Genomic DNA, 27,866 nt, shown 5'->3' with positions numbered 1-27,866 from the left:
CCATGGCTTGTCTTTTCATTTTTGCGTCTTTGTGAGGATGGACCTTCACAGCTGCCATTACTTTTATGCCATCTAAGGATCTGGGAGCATGAGTTGCTCTCTGTGTGTGGCCTGATGTTTTGAGGATGTGACTAATTAAGTGGGAAATGACACATAGGCTGCATGCCATGTTGTATTGCTGAGCACCAATATGTAGGTGGGACCTATATGTGGTTGGAGCTCCTGTTCGTAGTTGGAGCCCACGTTTTGTGTCATGCAGCAAAGGAGGGGTGATGGCAAGTGGAATCACTCTGCGGGGTGGTACCTCCACAGTGTTGTCCCTCCAATTTTACTGTTAAGCCAGGTGGTGGCTTTGCACGCAGAAGCCTTGGCAATGCAAGATTCCCGCACCAGAGCGATAGCTGCCTCTGGCGCACACAGCCCAGGGTGAGGAGAAAGAGCCCTGGGATCCTGTATGGGAATGGGGGAGACTGCATTAGTAGGAAGGTGAAGGTGGAGGCAGCAGTTGTGTGAGACCTTGTGGGTTTGCACTCAAAAAAAAAAAAAAAACCAAACCCCAAAAAACCCCCAAAAAAACCCCAAACCCTCCTGAGTACTGATGTTTTTTCTTGGAAACTGCACAAAAAAGGTGAAGGAAGTTTAGCAAGAGGGAATTTTCTCATACACTTTGGTACTCACTTGACCTGTGGACTCTACTGATGAAAAGGCGATCTGGGTTTAGTTCCAGTGTTACCACCATTATGGGAAGCTGCATCCTTCCCAGGCCCCTGTTTTCTCACTGTGATTTTTTGTTTGTTTGTTTTTTGGCAATAGGGTGGGAGAATGAGAATACTGATATTCCTCTACAGCATTTAAGATCTGTGTATTAAAAGCAGTATGTGGCATTGCTGCAATTCGCCTACCTGACTCAGTTCTATTTTTTTTTTTTTTTTTTTAATGGTCAAAAAAGAAAGTAAAGCTAATAAGAAAAAGTCTCCTGTATTGTAACCTTTGGATCTCTGTAGCCAAATGCAAGTGTCCTGCTTGGTTCAGGAGACATGAACACATAGTTGAGCATGTATTTAAGCTTCACTACATGAGTAGTCTGAAGTCAGAATGACTGCCATGTTGAACAACAACACTTTTAGCGTGTGCTTAAAACCCAAACCAGATGGATACATGGCTTTTCTCGAAGATATATACCTAATAAACTCTTTGCTCCAAAATCTTTCATTCTAGTGTTTCCATGTAGTATTTATGATTGCATTGAATGTTGTTTTTCAGCTGAAAACACTAGAACACAGATTTCTTTGCATTATACAATCTGATTGTTTTGCTTTACTTTGCAATCCCGCTACAGCCTTCGTAAGGATGAATGCTATGGTGGTGTCACCAGAGCTTGGCTTTGCTGGACTCCAGCTTGCAGAGACCAAATGTAGCCTTTGCTGAGAGAGAGGGCTCGGAAGACAAGAGAATATGGCTTCCCCCATTTTTATTTTTTTTTTTCCACTCTAAAAAGCATGTTAGAGTTTTGTGCTGTGTAATTCTTTAGGTATTTGGATTAACTCTGATAAAATTATAGGTGGTTGTAAGGGAGTTTATTGTGCTTATAAATTGTAGTGGGGCTCCCTGTAATTTGTTATAATTTAATTCAAGAGTTCAAGGGCAGAAAATGAGGATCAGGTTGTGGCATGCCTTCCTTTCTTGCTAAAGCATGCCATTACTGGCCTTTTTATTTAAGGTTTAAGTTTGTTTGTGGGTTTATTTGAACTTAGAGTATTCAAAAACTATAATACACTCTTAACAAAAAATACAAGTATAGAGGATGGGCCTGTTGCGGTTGGGGGGTTCCTTTTTAGATATAGAGAGATTGGTGGATACTATAAAGCTGCATCTGCTGTCTAAGCCTCTCGCGGAAGGAGTGCATATTTTGGAAGGCTTGTATCATGTCTGCGGGCCACAACAAGGCCTGGGTGCATGTCTGTGCTTGTGGCCCGTCAGAAATGGCAGGAAAAGAAAAACACTCGCAGAGCACTTCTTCACAATCCAAGCACAGTCTTTTGCTGCCAACGAGAATGCCAAGTGTGATGCTGTTATCTTGTGTCTAACTGCTAAGGGTTTCACTAGCCATCCGTTTGACAGTGGACACCGAAGAGCCACAACACTCTGCACCAGGCTATACTGGAAGCAGTTGCGTATATGTGAGAGGTTATAAAGCGTGTGTTACCTTCCTAGACAGTCCCATGTCTGTTTGCAATACATATATTCTGTTCTTTTGAATGTTCAATTTTGCTGCAGAAATTGGAGTTCACTGACTGACTTATGCCAGTAAAAAGCTTATTGCTCTTAAAATGCTCATACTTTGCATTTACATTTGAAATCTTCTGTCAGCTATACAAAGAATAGGTGGAGGTGGAGATCTGAAATTTTAATAGGCTGCCTTTTGGGGAATGCGTGCAGATGAACAACCATTCAGTAGTAAACTGATGAAATAGAGGTGCTAAACAACTACTAAGCAGTGCAAAATTCTGATCAAACCGTCTTTAGATGCACAAAGGTTTTCCTGTTCCAGGAGTTGACTGTGTAGCTGGACCTTAACCTTTGGAAGACTTTGGCCTTTGGTAGGAGCTTCACTGGTCAGGTGTGGTAGCTTGCCTTTCATTGAGTGCCTCATTGCAGCTCATAGAGCAGGCCAGCCATCAAGGCTGTGTATTATTTGTCCTTATGCTCATAAGTTGCATATCAAAACACATGAAAAGTGACTGTCTTTGTGAAATTTGCTTGTTTTAGCCAAATTCCCTTTTCTCTCCTTCAGCTATAAACTGTTGCTTTTAAAGAGAGAGATTGAGCGATGTGAAAGTAGATGACATGAACTGTGTTTTGATCTGTCCTCCATTTTCAGTCCCACATGTGAGAATGATACTAACCCAGCATTGTTCCATCTCATTAGGAAGGGGAAAAGGAATGACACAAAACTTTCCATGTATTTAATTTATTTTACTTCTAGTTTCAGTCATGTTTTCCATCCAGCTGCTGGAGGAAACCAGGATGTAGACAGTTGAATGCTGCTTTTGAACAGCCTCATTTCTCAGTTACCTGAAGCTAACCTTGACCTACCTTGTACGGTTGTTATGATCAAGGAGTTCCTACCCTAGAGACTGTTATGACTGTGTTTTTACTATTGGCATTGACGGTTTGAGCTTCTGAAGGAATTTCCTCCTGTGTGATGAAGGCTCATTTGTCTCCTTCCCTTTTTTTCTGGCAAGTCTGCTGATCTGTCTGAAGGTCTGTGACCAGGTGTGGTAGACTTGTTCTCAATAATACCCTTCCAAAAATATTATCCTTTAGTAGTGGAAGCACAGCCTTGCTTTTTATATTCTACCACAAATCCCAGATAAATGGCTATTGTCTAGTGCTGCGAAACATCAGACTTTTTGCTGGGAGAGAAGTTGATGAAATTCCAGAGGAGTGAGCTGGAGATGTTCTGTTTATCAACACCATCTAAGTTTTTTACAAAGACAAGGCCTTAGCACTGCGTTACTGACAATGACATCATCAATGTGTGTACCTCTTTTTTTTTTTTTTTTTTTTTTAAAGTGCCTTTAGATTAAGATGTGCTGATTGAATCCTTGCATCTAAAATGTGTTTCAGCATGCTCAAGCCCAGAAATCATAACACCATCTTTGCCAATATACTGGATGCTGTATCTGAAAAGACTGGTCTTGTCTGCCTGCCTGCCTTTCATTCTTGCCATGTAAAATCCAGACCAAGTTTTCTGTAAGTTTGGTTGCAATATATTGAGTGACCCACATGAAATAAGCAGCATCTAGTAAGTAGTACTCTGGATTGAGACATGGGAACAAAATCTAGATCTCCCAGACGTCCCTTTGTTTCCTACCCAAGTTTACATGAGTAATTTCACCAGCCGTGTACCTCAGGTACTCTATTTCTAAAATTAGGCTAATGATCATCTGTACTGTTTAAAGCATGGCGCTTTTTTTTTCCCTCCTCAGAAAAGTAACCTGTAGGAGTAAAGTATTATGGTGATTGTCTCAAATATGTGATAAATAAAAATAACTTTTTGGTCCTTATCAATTAGTTCCCTTGGTTGCCCATTGACTAGCTGAGTCATTGGCTCATCTAAGTCAAAGGCTGAGAATATATGAAAGACCCTGTGTTTAAAATAAAAAATGAGTTTCTCTTTAAAACATAGTATATAGGTATCTGTGGAATCTTGTTGCTAAATAGTATCAAAGCCAAGATCATGGCCAATTTTAAGGTGTGAGGTGAACAATAGACATGTCAATATCAAAGGTAATGCTTAAAATAATTCTAGTAAATGATGAAAGGCCTCTGTTGTAGAGAAACTGCTTACCCTGTGGGCAGATTATTGCGTAAGTGTACATTGCAGCATCTCTGCTCAGAAGTGTATTACCATACTAAGATAAACCCAAATGAGCTGAGTTGGACTGTTGTTGTGATTCAATGAGACTTTTGTTGTGTTCCTATTTTTAGAAGATCATATTGTACTCTAATTGCAATTCTTTTTTTGAAGTTGGAAAAGAGCTGAAGGTCTTGAGGTAAACCACTTGTGGGCCGATCTGTTTCTCCTTTGAGTCTTAAAGACGTATTGTTTTGGAGATATGAAATGGTGAAGCAGTTCTCTTTTCCTCCAGAGAAGAAATTAAACTACATAGCTATGCAGTTATCCAATAGATAGGCTTGATGACAAAAAGGTACCTAATAAGTTATAAAAAACATTAGTCATGCCAGTAATTGCATCATTGGAAATGATTTTAAAGGAATTGTACCTCTTGAGTAACATGTTTTGTAGTGCTTTGTGTATTTTCAGATACACTCAATGTAAATATTTATCAGTATTGAAACTGTAATCTATTTATTCATACTGGCTTGAAATTTTCAGAAACACCACTGGCTGATTTAAAAAACAAACAAAAAAAGTTTTAAAAAAGTGTTTCCTGCTGCATTAGAGATACGGTGTATATTCCAAACCCTTCCTGTCCCTGATGTATAGAGAAGGAAAATAAAACCAGGGAAAAATAACAAAAATCCAGACTGATCACAGTACAGCGTTTGAACAGTATTAAGCCTTACTGTTTTGATCCTGTCTCCTTTTTTTATAAATGTATAGATCTGTTGTTATGTGTATGAAATATATGTTTAGGTTGTAAAACCTTGAGGCAATAAGCATTTTTTGTTCTGTTCCTGTACATTTCCTAGCAGAGTTGGATGCTGCTTAATTATGAAGGCTACTGGGTCTGATAATATTGAGTAGTTAATAATGAAGTATTCACCTTGTGGTTCTTTGCGGAAGTTGTTAGTAGGAAAATTGCTCAGTGCACCAGAGCAATTACTCTGCAAAACTAACCCATATTCTGACTTTTGGAAACCATCCTTTAATTTCTCTACAAAGATCTCAATTCCAATAGTGATCAGGCCAGGTTCTGCGTGACTTGTGGTACCTGAAACATCAGTAGAATTATTTTCTGCTTATATAAAACAGCGACAGCAGTTATACTTCAGATCAACAGTGGTGATGGAAGGGTCCAAAAATTTCAGGGACACTGCACAAACACCCACGTTCTTTTTTGAAGTTACAGGAGAACAAACACGAATTCTGATCTTGGGAGGTCTGTGTAGAAATGTATGGGCAAATGGAGTTTCTTTACCTTTACACAGTTGTAGCTGAGTTTGAATCTGGGTGTTGCAATTAAATTTTAAACCAGTGCCCTTATCTCCTGTTTACTAATGCTGTTTGGGTGGGTTTTTTCCCTCTGATGTAGTATGGATTGTTAAAATGCAGACGTTGATTCTGGAATATAGCTGTTGTCTCATAGTTGTCCAGTTGCAGCTTATTTACTTTACAAAAAGTGTGCTTTTTGATGTAATAGATGCAGATATACTTTTAATGTTTTCTGTGTTGGCTAAATAGAGTTGTGGGAAATGATATCCTTATAATTATGGCTTTGTTCAGACTTGTTGTCCACTCCCATTCCCCTTGGAATTAGCTACAGCCTGGCAAACTGTAGTAGCCTTTATTATATTGAATACACAAGAGCTCTGCTAAAAATATTTAACCCAAAATGAGCAACAAAGGCGAGAGATTTCAGCTCTTGGCCCACTTGGCTATGGTGGTGTGTCTTCTGCCCTGCACTCCCCTAGTATGCCAGAATGAATGGCTCTGTGATTAAAGCTTTGGAAGTCTTAGTTTTGAATTTCTTGCCTTTTAATGTTTGGGGGTGCAGATTGCAAACTTCTCTTTTGTTCAGTTTCCATATGCTTTCCCAGCTAAACCACCTAATAGGAGGCTTATGAAATGCATGTTTTTATCTGCTGTTCTGGAACAGCTTTCCTCAGTGAATCTCTAGCTGAATCATTTTTAAAATGTTTGATTTCCCTCAAATTATAGATCTACTTTTGCAGTCCAAGCGAACAAAGAGCAGTCTCAGCTAGCATAGTGACATAATAACAGCATTTAACATAATTTCAGATGGAGGAGCCTCAAATCCTTGACAGAATATGGGCCAATTGCTCTGCTCTCGTTGGCTGGGCAGAGCGCCTGACCACAGGTTTGCAGCATGGCTGAGCCATGAATCTGTGGCTGGTAGAGCTATTAGAGCCTTCTAGCAGAGCTTCCTCCAGGGTATGCTCCTCCTCTTCCTTGACAGTGGAATTAGCCTCTCCGGTTCCTGCCTTGTGAAAGGAGATGTCTCGGTTCATGCCTTGTGTGGCCACAATGAAAGGAGGTATCAGGGGACACCTTGGGTGGGTGACCCTTGTCACTGTCAGTCCAGGGGTAAAGATGAAGCTGGTACAGACCGTAGTTTCTATCTCAATCTTCTTCAGTTCATCTTGGCATTTCCATTGAAAAAGGTGTCAGAGCCATAGCAGGTGATTGCTTTTCAGTGCATTTGCCTGTGAAAGATGACAACTTTCTGCACGAGGTTTGTCCTGATGGATACACAGCGCTAATTATATATGTCTTTTAAACTCTTACTGCATGTCAATCTGCAGTATATAATAAACCCTAAACTTTTATTCTGCTGCAGTGTTAGTAAAAGCGATGCTGTGCCATACTATTGTAGAATATTGCTATTAAGATTTTTAAATGGGATCTGTTTCTGACAGTCAGAGTGTAACACCTTTCTTGTTAAGTCGGTGCTGACTGCTGTCTTAAAACGATTTTTCTAAAGTATTGGCAACTAAAATTGCATTAAAACCCCACATCACTGTTTCTTTTGAAAGTCTTGGTCATAATATTTGATTCTACATCAACTGCATTGACATCGTGTTTTTGATGACGCTTACCTAAATAATCCTTTCTATGGTTTTTCTATAGTTTTGTGGGCACTGTGGTTGAAATCATGGCTCCACTAAAACTGGTGACATTCTTGATGCATATAGAGCTAGGATGTCACTGCAAGATTTTACATTGTTTTGATTTTCATGTACACTTTGTGCTTGTTTTAACAATAGCTCTAACTTCATGGCAGATGTGGATTTTACTTTTTGTTGTTAGACTAGAATATGTAACCCATGCATGTATATGTAGCATTGACATAAATAGTGTGCTTTTGGGATTACACGTCTCGAAGACCAGATTCAGCAAACACTTGCTCACCTGCATACTTGATAAAGCAGCTTATGTCAAGCTTGTGTGAAACTGTGCGTATTTTCAAAATTGGGATTTAGGCATTGCAAAGAAGTGGAAACAAGCCGATTTGTCTTTTGGACCAAGCAAGTGTGGAACCTGGGGCTGATACACAGAGCTCAAGCTGAGAAGCCATATGCTTTTTCCACTGCCTCTCACAGTCAAATTTCAAAATCCCCTGAAGTTTTTGTCTTCATTAGGCTGTGTGAAGGCCGAATCTAAGCATTTTAAATGAGATGATATTTTTCCTGTCCAAAAATGTTGTTCTACCTTTTGTAGGGGAGAGAGGGGAAGAGGAAACCTAAAACCAGTAACCCAAAAATTACCTTTTTAAGTGCGTGTAAAAATTGTGAACTCCAAAGGGAACTTCCCAGTCACGAAGAGTACATGCAGAGGCCTCTCCTGAGAGGATTTCTCTGCCCTGCAGTGCTTGTAGCCTCTAAACACCCTGCTGCCTTGAGACTACTGGTCTGGTCAGAGCGTTGGTGCTGTCTAGTGGCAAGTTATTGCATCTCACATCGCTGACGGAAGAGTTAACTGAAGAAAAATGTAAAATGCTGCATTTGATTAATAGCCCTCAAAGCGTGGCTTGGGTTATGCTGGTTTTGAAGCACGTAGGTATTTTCTAATGCCTCCACGCAGAATTAATCAGTAACATTTGTGAATATAGTTAAGGCAGTGCAGTCCCTGTAGCATGGGTGATGTTAACAGTGGTTCTCCTTTCGCATTGGGACTGGGAAGGTGATTTACGCTCTAAAACAAGAGCAGAACCATTTCTTTGCTATTCCCAGAGGTTCAAAGGTAAGGTTAGATGTGGTGTGCTGACTGCAGTTTACTGCCTCCAGTCTTTCTGACTGCTCTTTGCCGTCTGCCTTGCAGAGGCTGCCAACTCCAAGACTGGCTGGCATGCTTGCGTACTATTTCTTTCTAACCCAATTTATCTGAAGCAATTAAGTCTATGCCGTTTTAAGCAGGTGCCCTTTGTGTTAGGGGGGTGAGCCGGCATGCAGCTGGAGGGAGCAGTAATGTCATAACCTGGTTTAGCTGCAGCCAGGCTGGCATGTCTGGTCACAGCATGACCAGACATGCTGGTTGTTGGTTTTTGGAGTTTCCTAACTTGGGTCACCCAGGAGCATCAGTTACTATCAGCAGCTCTGGGGGTTGGGTACATGAGGCTGAGTGCACACGTGGACCGTGGTTGCACAGGTACAGTACCTCAACTTTGGGCTCAGACCTGATGAGGAGTTGTGTGTCGGCTGAGAAGGAATTGTGTTTCATCTCCATTGGGACAGGTTATGTATGTCTGCACCAAAAGTTTAACCTGATGGATGCGAGATTGTTTTATTGCTGTAATGCAACTGTATAACAAAGCTGTCTCTACTGGACTTAGATCAGTCTGATGGACTTATGCTGGAGGGACTGGTACATATCCCTGCAGCTTTGGCTAACTGCTGCGGGTCTAGTCCAGTTCAGCAGATGGGAGGGATGCACAGATGGGGACAGTAACTTGTTAAGCTTTTTGTGGAATGCTTCTTGTTTGTCTTGATCTACTCTATTGCAAATATAAGGGGAAATGTGTGAGTTCTGTTGCTGTGGTTAAAGCTAACGTAGTTTGTCTTGTGATTAGTTACTGCAGATCAGCAAGTGCATGACATTAGAAGCTGGTTTTGCTGGATTTGTTTGTCTAAGTCATCCTTACAGATGAAGAGTTACCCATTTAAAAGACTTTCATATAGGCCATAGTTGAAGTTATGTCAGTAGGCTGAAGTATATTGGCAAAATTCTGTTTCTTCTATCAAAATGGTGACAATGGAGCAAAAACAATAGAAGAAATATGGAACAGCCTCTTTTTGTGTTGGTGACCACATGGTCTTCAGTAACCTCTCCAAAATTTATGGAGGAGGTAATTGCAATAGATGTTCTTCTTCTATGTGGTCTAGGGAACACAAATTAGAACTTTTTATTTTCCTTTTCATCAACCTGGAAGCATTGCACGTACAGGGATCATATTGATTTATTTCGGTAATGTGGAACTTCTGAAGCCAGTTACAGACTGCAGTTTAACACCCTGACCTGTTTGTGGTGAGTTTTTCTTGCTTTCAGCGGTCTTTTGTTCTGTAGAAAATGTACAAACATATAGATGTCTTAGATGTCTTAATTTGTGCCCGTCCCTTTTTTTTTTGTAGGTATCAGTATTACCTACAAGTGAAAAAGGATGTTCTTGATGGCCGATTACTTTCTTCACTGGAGCAGGGAATTCGACTAGCTGGTTTGGCAGTGCAAGGTAAGTTGACGTGACCCGATAGCCCTTTTCTAACATCGGCTTTTTTGGTTTGTTCTCTGTGTTGACTGGGCACTAACTGAGGCCTTGTATGACTCCTACTCACAACAGCTGGGTTTTCTATTGATTTAAAAGTGCATAGGTGGACTGGGGTTGGTGAAACACTCACAGCCTCAGGGAGGGAATGATGGACCACATCACAGTGTTCATCTTTCCTGTTTCTAAAATCCATCTAAGTGAATCTGAACAAAACTCCAGTTCTTCCAACCCCAACCACGGAGTACTTTGCAGTAATGAATTTGCTTCACGTTCTCTGGTTTAAAATGCAATTACATCAAAGAGCGTAGCAGCGGCTTTAATTTTGCCTTTAATTAAAAACTCATTTTGCTGGATGGTGCTATCTGAAGTATGAAAGAACACATGACCATAATTGTTATGTCAGTTATAAATTAATAACAAACTACTTCTTACAACGAGGTTTTTATTCTCAGCCTCTTAAGGACATCAGTAAAAGTGGGATCGTTTAATGTATATGGGCAGAGGAGGATGCCCTGTATTTGCAGAAAGTGTGTTTCAGTCTATCCGTGACTGACTATGAAAACCTAAGGTACAGCTTCAGCAGTTGTGCTGTGGTCATGTCCTCTGATGAGAGAGAAGGGGGAAGTATATACATAAATAGCAAACACAAAGATCTGATGATTGAAAATTAAAGGTTCAATGGAGAGTAATGCCAGTATGATCTTTCTTAGGGCAGCAGAAATTCCATTTTAGTATCTTATTTCTTGGTTAAAGATTGAAGAAAAATGTTTCCTGTCAAATCTTGAAATGTTTTATTAATAAAGGAAAATATATGTATAAGATTCCCTACTGAACCTTGCAATTTAAGTAAATGAAGTTTTTCCAGTGTGTAAGTTAGGGCTAAATAGATACTGAATGGTTCACTGATCTTGTGTTTTTGCAGCTTTGTGCTGTTTTTGAGAGTGAGTCAGTCTTTGTAATAAGTTTGAAGCGATCACTTTTATTCTGAGTTTTCTACATAATCAATTATATTTCAGAGCAGTGCATCAGAATGCTGCATCTAATCTTGTCTGCTTTATTCCTGACCTTGTATTACTCCCTTTGTCCTTTTCCTGTGATGCAACTGAAGATATTTCAAATACTTATTTCTTTTAAACTTACAGACTCTGTTTCATGTCCATTTTGATTTCTTTCTGTTTATGTTAAAACATAATTCTGAGGTGAAAACAAAATGAAACTGCATTTTTGGCATCCTGCAATCCATGAAATTGTCTAGAAGCTTTGAAAGAATGTTTAGATAACATGATTTATGGTGGGGATTTCCAACCTCTATAATATGAGACTCATGTAGATGGCGTTTGATCCAGTTCAATTAATATAAAATAAAAGCCTCCTGGCAAGATATTCTTTTGATATAAGCTGTGTGTATTTAACAGATAGATAAATATAGGCTTTGTTTTGTATTTTTTAACATAGTTTAGCCTTTAGGAAGCATTTTCAAAACTCCATGGTTTCAAGGACATTTAGACAAGAATCCTCAGCCTGACATATGAGTGAATATGAGCATGGAGATGAGTACCTTTTAAAGAGGCATAGAAGTAGAAGAAAAGCAATTGGAAAGGTGTGGGCCAGTCAGTTAAACTGACACAGTGCCTGTACTGTTACATTGGCTGCAGAAGGATGAGGCCTTCCCTCCCACCCCCCAAACCATGTTGGTTGTTGACAATTTTTAATAAGTTGGCTAGTAGATTTTAACCTCCTAGGCCGTAAAATTAAGCATCTTTTGTACAACTGTGTAGAATTGCAGCAGAGGTAGGTTAATTTTTTTTCTTTCGTCTGGTCAGTGTTGGAAATGTTGGGGAAGCAAAAGTGTGCAGCATTTTCAAAGAGGCTGAGCAATCCCAGCCTTGTTAGAGGGTGGTATTAGTTTGTGAAGGCTACAGAAAAAGAAACTCTTGCACTCCTGATGGTTAAGCATTACAAATGGTCATAATATTAGGGATCAAAAGAGAGAAATTACTTGTTGGCTGTTATTTGATCTCTAGTAATAACACTATTATTTTCAGACCTCCATGTTAAAAGCTAAAGTACAAGCAGAAATCTTTGTGCTGGGTTGTGGCTTCAGAGAGAACTCGCCCACTTGAAATTAAGCATCTGTGCAAAGGTTGAGTGTGGTCTTAACATGTGCGGAAAGTGCTAAAATGAGTAATTGTGTTGTTTTTTCCAGCGGATTTTGGAGACTATAATCAGTTTGAATCTCATGACTTCCTCCGAGAATATGTCTTGTTTCCTATGGTAAGTTCCTTATCCCCCTCTTTTGTGGTCTTTTATGAATAATTTCTCCATGCCTCAGAGATGGCCTGTTGATAACTGAATAAAAGCACCAGCGCTGAACTATTAATAGTGGAAATAAACTTTGCTCCCCAAAACCTGCAGTGTACTTGGTCAGAATGAGTATATTTGATACTTGGTCTTGTATCTTCATCTGAATGAATGTATACTGTGGGAATTTAGCTCTTTTTCAGTTCCTGTTAAGCCTCCACTAGGAATGGGTGTCAACAAAAGAAACAGACTTCTTTGAATCAAAAAAGAATTTGCAGCTATTTGAAAAGGTGTATGTTAGCAGTACTACAGTATTAGTAACATGGCGTAACAAGGGGATATGAGGGCTGCTGATGGAGTACATGTTGTGTCACAGGACAAATTATGCAGCCTTTCCTCAAGAGAATGTGAATTTACATCAACTGACTTTCAGACTGAAGTGGAGCATGAATTTGGTCTTCTCAAAATGTTCTCCAGGGACCGTGCTGTAAATTTGTGTTAAATTTACATTGAAAACTAACAAATTACTTGAATGCTGAGGGAAGTGTTTAAGGTCACTAACGATGCTAGAAACTCCAGTAGACAAATGCCAAGCACTTGCAATCCATAACATTGAGCCTCACTAGGAGGATGGATTGGGGGGGGGAGGGGGAAAGCCTCCTGAGGTTAAGGCTGGCTTTATCTCTTTATCTTAGATAAACAAGTCCATCAGCACGAGTCTCGAGTGTAAGCTTCATAAAATGTAAAAGATGATGGAATTCTTTCTAACTGGAAAAAAAATATTGCAAGTGGGTGTGGTTCCCATGCCCTGAGTGTAGCTGCCTAGAAGTTAAGGCATCTGGTTTCCCTCTGCAATTAGTGGAGTCGTAGAGGGAGAATGATTCATCTCACTGTAATTTGAAAGCTTGAGAAAAGCACTTCCAGAAGCATTTCATCCTATTTACCAGCGCTCTTTGTCCAGGAACTGCAGCAGATAGTCCATTCTCAAGTCCAAAAAGGTGACAGCTGCGCAGTGTCTTGAAACAAAAGTGCAATTTTGAGCTGGTAGACAGAGTTCAATACCACCTGAAAAAAAAGTCAGCACCAAGAAGGGGAATTAATAATGAACTCTGAATATGCCTTTTATAGCTGGGATATGGCTTCAGTATTGACCTTTCACTAAGAAATTTCTGTTAGCCTGACTAGTGGAGCAGTATTTCTTTGGTAGGTCACCTTTATCTACTGATAAGTAACTGATGATCTTGTATATAATTGATGGCTTATGAAGTCGTATACAATAGCCTAAGTGGGAAAGAAGGTGGCTGCAAATGTAGACAGAGAGATGTGTTGTCAAGCTATCGCGTTGTAAATTAATGAACTTCTGCAAAGTTATTTCAGTATACTGATGCTATTTTTCTCTTCAGAAGAAAATTAGAGGTGTGTTTAGGCCTCTAGATGAGCTTTCAGGTGGTTAATTTTTGCGTGGTTCAGCAGTTTACTCTTTGGGCCAATCTCCTAAGAACCTCCATTTTTGAGTCAGCTGCCTAGATGGTGTTGTGGTCAGCTCTTCTGTTTTGTGTGTGCTCACTTTGCGGTATCTTGCCTTTCATCTGTGCTACTATTGCTAAATTTAACAAGATCAGCAAAGTGTCTGCTTCCTACGGTCTTCAGAAGCCAACTCTTAAATCAACTGTTTCTCTAGACATTTCTTTAACTACTTGTTTTTGCTCTTCTGGGGAGGAGTGGATAACGTAATAGTAAATATTTCACTGCAAGTTCAGTGACAGTTGCTAAGTGCTGCAGATATAAACTAGTCCTGAAGCAAGTGGGAGGATTTAAGTGAATCTCGGGCATAGAAAGAGCCTCCAACAAGAACGTTGCTGTCAATTCATGAGTGAAATGAGCTGGTGGATGAGGGAGGGGCAGCTACATTTGTACTGTTTGATCTTGTGAGGCTACAATGTGTGTCAAATGGCATTTCTTCAGCAGTGAAAAGAACAAAGTTATGTACACAGTACACCCCACAGGTGTGTAGCTGTGCATAGGCATGTACCATGCCATTTTTCATTAGCACGCTACCACTTTCACATTTTTTTGTGGCAGAAGCAAATAGCAGAGGGAGGGCCCCATTGAGCAAGAAACAGGCAGTGTATTTAAGTACCTTACATGCAGCCGTAAGGCTTTTTTAAATAAAAATAAGAACTTTGAGGCTTTGCAAGAAAGTTTTTCAGCTTCCTTTGTTTTTGCCTTGAATTTCTGAGCAGGCTTCCTTTATTAACTTGTTCCCGGTTATTTCAGGATTGTTTCTACCACACATTATTAAATTTGCAGAAGATAAAAATTTCTGCTCAGAAATGTGTTGCAAACATGAAGTAAGTTTTATTATGTATTTGAAGAGTTAACAAAACTTTCAGTCCACAGGGAAGGGAGTACCTGCAGGACAGAAAATACCCATGACTTAATTTTCCGTAGTCTATGCATTATCTTGGGCTGTTTTAAAAGGAATATATTATTTTGTAGATTTCAAAGTGTTTTTAAAGACTTGGTCCTTATCCAGGAAGAGATCCCTTATTTATGCCCTATACTCTGTTCTCTGTTTTGAAATAATAAGCACCTTACCCCTATTTTTAACAGTATCTTTTTATCCTCCACCAAAAAGATATTAAAAAAAATCAGACGCTCATGTTCTCTTCACACATTTTCAGCATCCCACACTCTGAATTTTTAGTGCAGTTGGTGGTTGGTTCTCTCTCTCTAGCTACCTGGAAGAGCATGAACAGGAAACAAGCCTGAAGCATCTGCCATTGTAATTCTTGTCTTGCTACTTCATATTCTTACAGGATTTGACCCAGGATGAAGCTGTCTTGGAGGAGCTGACTCAAAAGGTTGCTCAGGAGCACCGAACTCACAGGTGAGCTTGATATGTTAAGGTTTGGATTATTTTTTTTTTTTATGGTCATCATGCTCCTGGTACTTCCCTTCCTCCCCGTGCTTTTCTGGCAGGGCTAAACTAGCCTATCTTCGTGTTGCTATTGTGCTAGATCTCACTGGGTTTTTTTTATTTAGACTATTACAAACGATTATCTGCCTCTTGTGAACACAAAATAGCTGAGAAGCTTTATCCCAAATAAACATTTGCCCCATATGGTTTAATGAGCTTGTGTAACACTACCTGGGCTGTGTAGTAGACTCCTTTCTCTTCTTGGTTTCATTTAAATCCTGATGGTGAAGGACCCTGTGATTTGATCGGGGGTGGTCTGAGGGTCTGTCTGAGGGTTTTTGCTCATTCAAGCACACACTCTCAATGTAATGGAAATGAAAATAACAGGAGTTGGGTTTCGAGTCCTGTCGTGGAAAAGATACAGTATGGTGTTACTAGTTAATGAACTGGGAGTGTGTGTATTAGTGCTTCAGTAAAAATACCTTTGTTGAAAGCAGGCTCCTTTCATGTCCTGTAGGTGTTTTGGTGGTGGAAGTATTTAAACCTCTAGAGTGCTGTTCTTAGAAAAATGGCAGTGCCTGTACATCATTGGAAATAATCTTTTGTGTTATATTATGAATTCGCATTTAAAGCTTTATTGCATGAAATGCAATAGGAATATTATGTGAAGGGTGCAGCACTCCCCATTATCTGACAGAAAATGGTTGTAAAGGGGCAAATACCAATCTCTGAGTCTAAGGCCATTCTCAGTCTGAGTTTTGATGCAAGCTTGGGCCTCTGATGCAACCAAAGGGTTAGTTTCCAAGCTGGCCAGAACAGGCCTGTTTCTGTTCTCTCTCTGCCATGGGCTGCTTGTGTGATCTTGGTTAACTCATAGACTTGAAAGGAAAGATTTCCCTCCCCTGCTGTGCTCTTTGGTGCTATTTCTGCAACACAAAGAGCAAATACTTACCCTCACTTTAGCAGGTAGGTCACATTCCACCTCCTTTCTCTCCCTCTTTCTCCAAGTGTTTGTCTGGTTCCTATATTTCTGTTTGTAAGCTGTTGTAAGGAGGAGCAAAGAGGAGAAACATTAATTGTGGCCTTCTTTTGGAGCAACCTGCAATCTATTCTGACCTGCTTTTGAGAACTGAAATCTGTCTGAATTCCTGAGCTGTGACAGGAGCATGTGTAGACACGTGTGTAAAAGTTTTCAGCTGGTTTGTTCTCTATTATGAAAGAGAATCTGCTCAACATTTGGATTTAGCGCCTGTGTTTTTGAACAGCCAAGTTGAAAATGTAGATCTTCCCTTTTAAGTCATTTCAAGAAACTTCAGTGGATTTGTATACTATTTATGCAAATCAGGACCCATATGGCTCAAACTGGCCATCCAAAACTAGACACAACCTGACGCAATGGCCTGATGTTTTAATAAAGCCTGGAAAACATTTGAAGAAACTGAGTAATGTGATCAGTTCAGTTTGTTCCTCCTGTAATTTGAACTGTGCTTTGTACCTTACCTTAACAACATTTAGTAAATATTCCTGCCCTTGCTGATCGTGGTCCTAATGTTGAAAGTTAGTTTTGTGTTGTGCATTTCTAGGCAGCATCTCCTAGGCAGTGTCTTCTGAAGTGGTTTGTGAATCTCCCATTTTTTCACTAGTATTTTTTGTGTGCTAGTTTCAAATGTAACATTGAACCATTTTCTGCCTTTTGTTAATCTAATTGCAGTGGCATTACAGCAGCAGAGGCCGAGCTAATGTACATCAATGAAGTGGAACGCCTTGATGGGTTTGGACAGGAGATTTTCCCTGTGAAGGTATGTTGGTGTGTATTACAAAGGAACCTCTGAATCAAACGATGCAGAAGTCTGCAGCGACCTTTGGAACGCATGCAGGTTGTGTTTGTTTCGCTGTTCTGGAGGGTGAAATGACCGCTGGTAGTTTGAATGGACATTGCAGGCTCTGGGGGTATCTTAGGCCTGTAGTGTTACTTCTCTTCCGCCAAAATCCTTTTCACAGAAGATGTTGCTGTGTACTAGGGCCTGCTCACTTGGGAAGCGGAGATGCTCCTTGCTTTTCTTTTGAGTGCTGTCTGAGGGAGAGTGGCTGGGGCAAATGAACCCGAGCTCTGATCGTCTTTAACAGGACACGAAGATGAGACCTTCTCATGTCTTTCTAAGTAGTTATTTACTAAGCATTTTTACCTTTCCTTGGTTTCTTACATGTGCACACATGTCTTCAACATGTTTAAAATTGAGGTGAGGGTTTCAAGGTTTATTTTGCATTTGTAGTCACTTTCCCTTTGCTGGAAGCCCCTTTGTGCCATGGATGGTCTGCCTGGCCTTATGGAGCACATGCCACCATGATAAAGTTGTGCTGAGAAACTGAAAACCACTGTAACCAACATGACCCAGTACTCTTTGCTAATCAACTCAGCCACTGTAAGTGGTGGACTGCTAGCAATTTTTCTGCCAGCTAAAGATGACTTGGAATTTAAAAACATACCAAAGCAACAAACAAAACCCCACACCAAACAAAAAAACTTCCTGCTGAAGTCAAAATTGATCCCTTGGCCAATCTCTGAATTGGCCTGAAGGGGAGGAACCGAAGGGTAAAAAACCTCCTAGCCAACAACAAAAAATATGGAATTGTTTATTGCCAATTAATTGAATCAATGTTTTCCTCAAATTAATTTGGATTAATGCTGCATACTGCTGCAAAGTTTTTTGTGTTGGAATTGTCGTTAAATATTATTGCCTATCAGTAAGATAAGTATGAGCAGTGGACTGGGTGATGTGCAAAGTTGAGGAAGGTGTTACCCTTGCATCACAGAGCAGCAAGCTGTCCTTGTAGGCAAACAGAACTGCATTCAAAGGGAAAACCGGAAGAATGTACGAATACACATATATTTCCCCAACATTTTCCCAATCTCTTTGCCTTCTAAAGCTGCCTCTAGGACAAGGCAGAGGACTATGTAGTCCTCTATTCAGACTAAACTGAAGACTCAGCCATAGGACCTCTGCTGACTTGTGCCATATGCGGCACTGAGAATCAGTACATAGACTAGGGCTTGAAAATTGGCATCCATCATTTGTTTGCAAAAGGCCTAACACTTAGTAGTTAGAAACAGGTGCAGATACTCCATCGTTGCCTTCCAGGGATCAAGTACAGCAAGGCCAGGAGAACAGCTCTAATCTGATCTATTAAAATGCAGGGGCGCTGGGTGGTTCCTAGAATTTGCTTGCGCGTTGTGCATTAGCTTCTCATATCCTTTCCTCTAGTAATTCTTTTTAACCACGCTCTGTGTTAGCATGGTTTTTATTTACCACTTTGAAGTGTGAATCAATTACTAGCTGAGGGGCAGTTGTTTTTGCTGATAAATGTAGAAAAACCTCTTTGTCAAGAGCATTAAGTTTTTCTAGCAAAAAAGAAAAAGCGTTTTTAAGAAAACCACCCATTGCAAAATGGAACAGGAGCCCGCAGGGAGATATGGGTGGCCACTAAACCAATAGAACTTCTGAAAAACAATGCAAGAACAGTGGACACTGTGGTGCATGCAGATTAATCTTTAACCCAATAACTGAAAAACAATGGGGGATGTATCTGTATAGAGAGATAAGTACTTCTTAGGGTGGCATGCTGTGAACTTCTACATGGAGTACTTGAAGGAGGAAGCGAGAAGGGTATAGCTTTGGAGAGGGATTCCATCTCCAGGTGTGGTTTTCTGAAATCTCTACGTGTTTTAACAGGACTGGAGAAATACTGTGAATGTGAGAGAGGACTATTGCTTCTGGTAGTCATACAGGCTCTAGATAGCTAGAATCACGATGATAGGGAATGTGGGGTATTATACAATGAATGCCAGTTCTTTGGGGGGGGGTGGGGTGGTGGTTTGATAGAGGAGAACCGTGGGCTCACTTAGCCTTTGCCTGTTCTTACTAATCAACAGAATTAATCCAGTTAAGTGCTAACTGCTTTGAAATAATGAAAATCAGAATCCAGTCAAGCAGCAAAATATAGGATAGTCAAGGGTTAGTCCTGCCTTCATCCTGTAGAAGGGCTTCTGTGTGGTATTCAGCATGCATTCATATGCATGTATTGGCCAATGTCTGTATTAAACTAAATATATTATCCTTTCTCTGCAGGATAATCATGGAAATGACATACACCTTGGTATTTTCTTCATGGGAATCTTCATAAAAAACAGAATTGGAAGGACAACTGTGATTTATAGGTAAAAACTAGAGTCTTCTGTATTTAAAGTGAGTTTCTTTTCAGAGCTGCATGTGTGGGGTTTTTTCGTTACTTACATATATGACTTCAATAGTGCCAATCCTCTAACTAAGGAGTAGTCACCTCGCTGTTTTCAGGATTGGCCTCTTGGCCGTAAGAGATGCGATAACGAATAATTTCTGATGTCCGTGAATGGATTTGACAGCACAAAAGAGGTAGTTGTCTGTCATGTATCTTGTTCTACTTAGAAGACTTTGATCCCTTTTCTTTTCTTGCCTTTATGTCTGCTTCTTTGATGCTTCTGAATGCAAATCTGTTAAACCTCACTGTTGGCAGCCTAGGCGCTCAACATTTCTGAAAATGTGGTTGCCAAATTGAGGTGCCCCACTAAAAAAAAAGCTGAACTTTCTCATTTTGTAATTTTGAAGATCCTGGCTGTGTCACTTATTTATTTGTTCTGCTGTTTATTTTGGTTATTAAGAATAACTTAAGCCTTTCCATTAACTTCCTTTTGTTACTTCTTATAAAAGTTTTTTCTGTATGAAAATGTTGCTAGAATTCTCCATGATTCCAGGGAGGCTAGGGTTTCACTCATTCTTCTTTGCTACTGTTCTGGTGGGTATTTCTGTTACTGTTGGTGTTAACAGGGACTAGGAAAAATCCACTTCAAGTTATTAGAATATGAACATTTGTGTAGCCAAAAATTTGTGTTTGAGGTGCACTAATTTTTAGTCAGTAGCTGAGGCTTGTATCAGACTTCAGCTGGAATGTTGGGGCTTTCAGTGGTCATCTTCAAAAATGGGCTCCCTTTTTCACGTAGGTGATATTTTGCATATTTAATTTTGAGAAGAAATTAGATAATCCTGTAACTGTGCCAGCTGACAAAAGCAAGAAGTTTCAGAAGTTTCTTTACATGTAGAAATGATAGTTGGTGCTGGGATCCTTACTCTTTGGAAACAGGCACTTTAAGCATCCTGCCATGACATGAAGAGGAATGCATGCTGCAAACAGAACAAACAAGTCCTTTCTATCCCCATGGATTGCATGCAATGTACGCAAATGTCTGTCAGCTATTTATAAGAAGATTATAACTCTGATCTTGGGTAACCTGACAATTACTTGGAAAAAGATTGCAAACTTAAAACCAGTGTTAACATGGTATGCATAGCCTATATAGCCATGTTGTCAACTTAACCTTCTTTAGGAAGAACTGGCACTGGAGGAAAGTTGGAAACAGCATTTGGAGAGGAATGGCACTATTTTAAAAAAAATAAAAGTTAAAGACTCTGTTACACGTGGCTAAAATCAAATCAGTTCAACAATGCCACAGTTCTGTAAAATGTTTATCATTAATGTATTTTCAATGTATCATTTCTTATGAGTCTTCAAATTGGTGCTTTTAAAGAGAGCTTTTCACTCTCCTGCTTTGGATATAAGAGCTGAATATCTGTTTTTCCTTTAATGAGAGCATGACTTCCTTATTTTCCTGGCCATGTTTCTTCACCAAACAGCTACTGAAAAGCTTTTACATAAAACAAGACTAACGTTGACTAAGGGATTCTTAATGTGTTTGTGAAATGTTTGAATGTATGTGTTGGCAAACTCTACCACATTTTTTTACTCTACAGGTGGAATGACATTGGGAATATAGCACATAACAAGTCTTCAATTGTTCTAGAGTTGATCAACAAAGAAGAGAATGTGCTCTTTCACACAGTAAGAAATGATCTAATCAGTGTCATCAAGAGAGCTGCTTATATAAAAAAACAAAGCTTTAAAATTCCACTTTCCCAAAAGGGCTCACCGTAAGCCAGCGCCCCCCAGTCGAGTTCACATTTCACTTGATGCAGAGAGTGAAGTTAACTTCATTTAGCTACCAATATTTGTGTTCTCTTCCAAGCATCCCAAAGTATACTGTGCTGAGAAGTCTGCAAAAAACTAAAGTGCTTGTTGGATGAAACATCCACGGTGCCACGCTGTCTTTCATGCTGGCATAAATGTAGCAGCATAAGCATTTGTACAAACGGGGCCTAAGCTAAGTGATGTTCTGCGCTATTTAAAATCACTCCACATCTCCCTGAACCAAGGCCAGTAAAGAAACTGGACCAGCAAGCTTGAGCCATTTTTTTTGTTGTCGTCCCTCCTCCCCTCCTGCTGTGACTTAGCGGTGAAGTGGCAGCATGTAAAGGCATGCCACTGTGTTTCAGTAATTCAATGCCTTGAATGCTCTTGAGGGCACTAGACGTGTTTGTGGCAGCCAGATTCTGTATGTGAAGCACCTTACCAAGTGTTACTGCAACCGGATTTTTAAAGCTGTTCTTTGTTACTTCTTGGTAAGAATAACAAAATGTATGATTATTTTTTTACCTATCTTTTGTTGTGTTTAAAGGATGATCTTGAAAATGCCAAATATATTTCACGGCTGTTTGCAGCAAGACACAAGTTTTACAAACAGAACAAAATCTGCACAGAGTGAGTACTCTCTTTGGAGTTGTTTTCTGACACCCTGCTTTGGAATTGATCTGAGTTTTGGCATGTCTGGTTTTGTGTTTTCTAGTCACTTGTGTCAGTTATTCTCTTCCCCTTTCCCTTTTTTCTAGTTTTGTTTTAACCATCAGCAAGAACAGACAATTGAGAATGAAATTTCATTTTGAGCCTTGTGAGGCTTGATGCTCTCCAGTAGTCAAATCTGACAGATAATCTTGAACTGAAGCTCTTGGTCTCTGCCATTCATAACCCAGAGTATTAGTACATAACTGGAGTGAAAGGTGACGTATTTTAACATGCCAACATGTGAACTGCAGTAGCATTTTGAAGATGCGCTACCCATCTGGCAGCTGAGGTCGGTGGAAAACACAGGTTGTCACCTTCTAATTTGGGTGATATAATTTATCTGCTTGTGCGCACCAAACAAGGGAGGACACCTGGGAACGTTAATCTGTATAACCATACTAGCACAATGCAGCAGAGACTAAATCTGAACCTGCAGTCTCCTTTAGGCTCTACTTCAAGCACTTACTAACAAACTGGCCTTGAGCTAGTCCTCTTGCACAGGAGGATTCATCCTAACTGACGGAAGAATTCATGAGGCTTTAGTTATAATTCCAAAGTCTGTTTGTCAGCTGAGGTTGTCTCATTTATGCCAGCACGTAGCAATTTTAGTTTGAGATAAACGTAGCTTTCAAAAGTTTGGAGTTGTGATAAATTTTCTTGACGTGCTGGGTTTGTATAGCAATGGGCACATTAATTCCTTGCAAAACTTACCGGCTTAGTTAGCTGGAAAGATATGACGAAGTTTCATCTCTATGAACAGCTCTAGTTAGAGCTGGACATCCATCTGTTCGGGTGGGTAATGCCATCTGTTGGAAAATAAAGCCAAAATGATGAAGGGAAGATTGGAAGTTCTAGCTTTCTAATATTACGTATGCACACATTGTATTAACATGCAGCAAGTTAAGAGTATTGGAGTGACCAGTGAGGTGAACTGCACAGGGTAATCTTTTGTTTTACAGAAAAGAGCTGTTAGATTTCAGATAGCACTTATAGTTCCTGGGAGGTGAGTGGAAGACCAGAAAAGACGTTACTTAGCAGCACATAATGCATTTCAGTAGTCCAATACTAAATTTAATTTTAATGGTTTCAGAGGAATTGAGTTCAAAAGAAGCTCTTGATTGTCTCCCCTGTGACAGTCAAGAAAGAAAACAAAATATTAGTCTGTCATCTTGGAATATTTCCCCTTTGAAGCTCCATATTTGGGTCAACAGAGAGGACTGATCTGTTGCCATTCGCATTCCAGACTACAGAAGCAATAGCTTTGGATCGCATTGATTTCTAAACACTGAGCCGTATGTGTGTGGTTATCGTGAACTGGGTGTATGTAACGGCTTCATATACAACTTAAAATATTTGGACTAATAAAGATAAGGAACGTCAGGAGGTCACTGATGAAATCACTGGAGTTTAAATATATTTTTGTCATTAGAACTGCTCTCCTTACCACAGCCTCATGTGGTATTGGCTTTTGTGTTAGAACCACAGATATTGATGGCAGCGTACACCAATGTTGTTTTCTAGCCAAATAATTCTCCTGCCTTCTGTGTTAAAATGATAGTTGTTTGTTTTCCTGTGTGCATTTCCTCTAATCACACGTAACATCATTCACCAGATCAGAAACTGTAAGAGGACAAATTCCACCTTTCCTCTCGCCACGTAAGCACTATATTTCTGCCTCCTTCAACTTGTTTCTTTCCCTTCATTTTTTTTCCCTTCTACACTCCTTGTTCCTTCCATTGCACCTGGCTACTCTAACGCTGTATGTGGCTCTGCTAGTATTATCTAACCAGTTGCTTTTTTTCCCTCCTGATCTGTGCGCATTGCTTTGCAGTGATTGCTATGAATTTCGTAAAATTGTCATTGTTTTACTGTTCACCTTAAGTCACCTGAGACTCTGCCTGTGCGCCATGTTCAGTTTTTATTGCTTAAGAGACTTGTTTGTTTGATTCATTTTTAAACCAGAATTTTTCTTTCTTGTGTTTCCAAGTAAGCTAAATAGGATAATGAACAGAAGGCATGTGTATTTTGGAACTGGAATACTTCCTGTATTTAGAGAAGAACCTGAATTATTTATTCATATTTTTTAAAATCTCATTAATGAGCATTACTTACAGATTCTTCATCTCTTTTTTTTTTTTCCCCATTCATTCTTGAATCAGAATTGAAGTATTGTAGTTTCTAGTATTTCTCTGTACTTTTTCTTCCACAGACAATCAAGTTCTCCTCCCCCTATCCGACGACGGCCCACTTGGAGTAGGTCATCCTTGGTACGTGCCACGGTGGGGTCTTTAAGAATGTCTGTACCGTTTCTAATGGGATGGGGCATTATGTAAGATGGAATACTTTCTAAATTTCAAATAAGCACATTAACTTATTTCTTGTAGGCAAGATGATTGGAATGAGTTTCAAGGGTGTGGCTGCCCAGGTTGATTAATTTAACTGGATAATATCACCATTAAGTATTAAAAATTACAGTCTTCAAGGCATTATATTTTTATTCGCCCTGCAGAAACTGGACATCTGTTCTACTGGATTGAGGTTATTTCAACTTACAGAGAAAATAATCCTCTAGAAAGAATTTTGAAGTGTCTTGTGCTGTATAGAGCAAAACCTAGTCATTACATAATTTTATAGCTTCTCATTCACATTTCTTTCATTCCTTATGTTTTTGTATAAAGTCTACTTACAGTTTACCAACTTCCTGGGTTAAGGGCCTATTTTTTCTGCATGAAGTTACTGTGATTTTTAGTAAAACTATTATATGCCATACAAGATTGTGATTTGGAGTTTTTCTTAAGCTGTATTTGTTTCCATTTAACTAATCTCCATAAATACTAAATCTGACAAAACTGGGTAACTTTCTCCTGAAATCTTGACCAAAAAAAATCTCTGGGAGTATTTTTTTTTCCCTGGCCAGTTGTAAGGACACTTTTCTGGATCCAATTTTAACACCTAGCATGTCAGTATTTCTTACAGTAATTCAGAATCTCTTAAATAAGAGTAGCAACAGCACTGCTGATTCCTTAGACAGAAGGCAATATTATCTGTATGTGGGTTGCCAGTTTTCACGTGTGATTTAGGTGATACCTGCTTTGTAGACCTTCCCAGGATGGTAACTCCATTAGCCTATTGCTGCCTGACAGACAGCTAATGTAGGCAGGAGTGTTTTCTTGATGTACCCCCACACTGTGGCTACAGCTTGTGAAAATGTTCCACAATTAAGCTTAAGCAGGTACTGATATTAGGATAGCTTTATCTTTGCAGATTTCAGCACGGGCCATTTTCTTGTGTGCGTATATATGGTCCATTAGATCTAAAAGCTGCATTCTGTGTTTCCCAGCCATTGGCAGGAAAGCTGTTGTAGCTCCAGATTTCTTTGTCCTTTCATTCTTAGCATGTTTCTGAGGTGTCACAATGCAATACGCAGGCTGTGTATTACATTCTCTGAGGCATATTTACAGTATTTTTGGTATCCGCTAGTTTGGTCCCTGGAGACGACTACAAAAAACTGAAGGTGAAGAAATGAAATGTGCTTTGCATTCTTGTGCTGTGGCCTCTTGATATATCACAAGGGGAAAAAGAGAGCTGCCTTCTACATTAGATGTGAAAAATGGAAATCTACTTTTTCAAAGGAAAAAACAAATCCTGCTGCCTCTTTGTTTTGAACATAAGCATGCAACAAGTTTTTTTTTAAAAAAAACCCAAAGTCTCAGGAACATCAAGAGGAGGAATGCGTGCTCATCAATTAAAAAGTGAACTGGGCTGCTAACCGTTCACATTGAACTTTTAACTGCTTTTTTCGTAATTGTTTTGTTAACTTGTTGGAACAGTTCTCTCTGGGGAGGAAAAAAAAAAAGCCCTCCTGACTGTTGTCTGCACTGTACATACCTTTGTACACCTACCTATTTATTTGTCTTGTATGGTAATAAATCAGTAGGCCTAAATCGGACGTGAAGTGGAATCTTTGGGGGGAGGCTCTGCCACTTCACTGAGGATCACGTTCATTACTTTCAGTTGAGACCCTTTATATGTTTTGGCATCATGGTGAAACCTGTATTTTATTATTACTTTTTAAAGCCCTTTTGTGCTGTTTCTTTTTCCTGTCAGGCCATCCAATGATGCTGGGTTTCCAGCAAAACCTCCTCAGTGTAGGAGATCTTAATATGATGTGTTTAATTAGCTGATGTAAAAAAAAAAAAACAACCGAAAAAAAAACCCCAAACCCCAAGTGATCCTTAATTTGACGTTCTGTAGACCTCAAACTTCTCCTGTTTTGCCAAAAGAGGCAGGTGTGCCTTCCAAAAAAAAAAAAAAAAAATTATCCCTAGTTCCTTGCAGATACCTCCCATAACATCTATCACCAACACAGCTGTCTGCTCCAGATCTGTACGTTCCCAGAAGAAGTCCCTTCTCCTCCCTTGCACTTTTCTTCTGCCCCCCATTTGTTAGGCTTTCTGACATCTTGGTTTGTTCCAGACTAAGCTCTGCTACTCTGGTTGTCAGCAGCAGGCTTGTTTATCCAGATTGCTCGGCAAGAGCAGAGTTTTGTACCCTTGGAATTAATTGTTGCAGCAGAAATGTTTCCTGTCATCTTCCAGCTTTGGCTTAACACAGCAATTTTGTATGCAAGAATTCAAATGTGTGCTCAGTTTCTTTGATTCTCATTCCTTTTCCCCGTTTACATAGAAAACATAAATTTAACCCCTTCCCCACCCCCTATTCAGTTGCTAACTTATGTGGTGCTTATTTTGTGCCTATGCATGCAAAGGTAAATTATTTGGTCTTTCTTTTTTGCCTTGGGCATCAAGTATTCCTTAATAGTTTGAACTACTTGAATCAGCCTAGATGAAAAGCCTTTATTCTGCTGTTTAGGAAGCCATCTTCACGAGACAAGAGTGTCCTCTTTCTGCTTACTTCATATATCAAAGTATTTTTTCATAAACTTTGCTCAGTGACACCAAACAGGACATTACACTGCAGGTGGTAAAATGTGATTGCAAAACACATCAGTTTACCGATGGACAAAGCTGGTGAATGTGGTATCAGCTGTGATTTATTTTGCTGCAGGTGATCATGCTGGTTTAATGCTGAATTGCCCCCTGTGATACTTGCTGTGTTAAAAGGCTTGTTGCGGTGCAGATTGTTCGAGGAAGGCTCCAATACGTTATCTAGGGAATCTGATATTTGTGTAATTTCAGAGTTATTTTAACTCCATATGTGTTCCTATTGCTTGTGTAAGAGTGTTCTAGGTCCTTGAATTTGTTCCGTCTTCTGCTTTGGTCCTGATTAGGTGTTTGGTTTGTTTTAATTCTTCAAGGGCAAGGGCTTTTAATAAACTTTTGAAAAGTTCTAAGTGAGCTGGGAGTCTGGATGTTGTTTTCAGAAGTGGTTGAGCTTAAAGGAGTCTTAACTGGTCAGCTTTGGGCTCTGTAACAAAATTTAGCAAACAATTTACAAAATGTTATTCTCTGTTCTGTAAAGAAATGCCAAGCCATGTTCTTTGGCTGAGTAAGAAAGAGCAGTATTCAGTGGAAAGGGCATAGAACCATTTTTGCTGTTTAAGCTGCAAAAATTGTAGCAAACAAAGTTCCTAATGTTTTTTTTTTTTTCCTTGTGCTTTTATTTCAGCCAAGACAACATCCATTTATACTGCCTCCTATGCATGTCCAGTGTGGAGAACACTACACTGAAACACATAATTCACAAGGTACCTAGAACATGTATTTTTCCTTTGATGGACTTCAATTTTATGTGTATGCAAAGAAGCTCCTAAGCCTTATGTCTACATTTCTAATGCCATCATGGTCAAATGGGAGCTGCTGCTGGAGGAGAGCGAGCAGTTTTATAGTTAATGTTGCAGTAAGTCTTCTGTTTAAAGTCCAATTTCAGTTTTCAAATTTCTGTAA

The 27,866-nt window shown here is 39.6% G+C and overlaps 1 protein-coding gene across 1 annotated transcript in view; it reads left to right on the top strand.

Moving 5' to 3' along the window:
- Positions 1–27,866, top strand: part of PTPN14 (protein tyrosine phosphatase non-receptor type 14) — a 70,283-nt gene that overhangs the window by 22,718 nt on the left and 19,699 nt on the right. Inside the window, exons 3-11 of the mRNA XM_009957103.2 lie at positions 9,838–9,935; positions 12,178–12,245; positions 15,092–15,162; positions 16,904–16,991; positions 19,320–19,408; positions 21,036–21,123; positions 21,797–21,879; positions 24,170–24,227; positions 27,589–27,667. Coding sequence (XP_009955405.1) covers positions 9,838–9,935; positions 12,178–12,245; positions 15,092–15,162; positions 16,904–16,991; positions 19,320–19,408; positions 21,036–21,123; positions 21,797–21,879; positions 24,170–24,227; positions 27,589–27,667 — 722 coding nt within the window. The remainder of the gene's footprint in view (positions 1–9,837; positions 9,936–12,177; positions 12,246–15,091; positions 15,163–16,903; positions 16,992–19,319; positions 19,409–21,035; positions 21,124–21,796; positions 21,880–24,169; positions 24,228–27,588; positions 27,668–27,866) is intronic.

This window comes from Leptosomus discolor, chromosome 2 (genome assembly GCF_034619465.1).
Source record: "Leptosomus discolor isolate bLepDis1 chromosome 2, bLepDis1.hap2, whole genome shotgun sequence".
NCBI lineage: Eukaryota > Metazoa > Chordata > Aves > Leptosomiformes > Leptosomidae > Leptosomus > Leptosomus discolor.
This window is presented reverse-complemented; position numbering and strand designations above follow the sequence as displayed.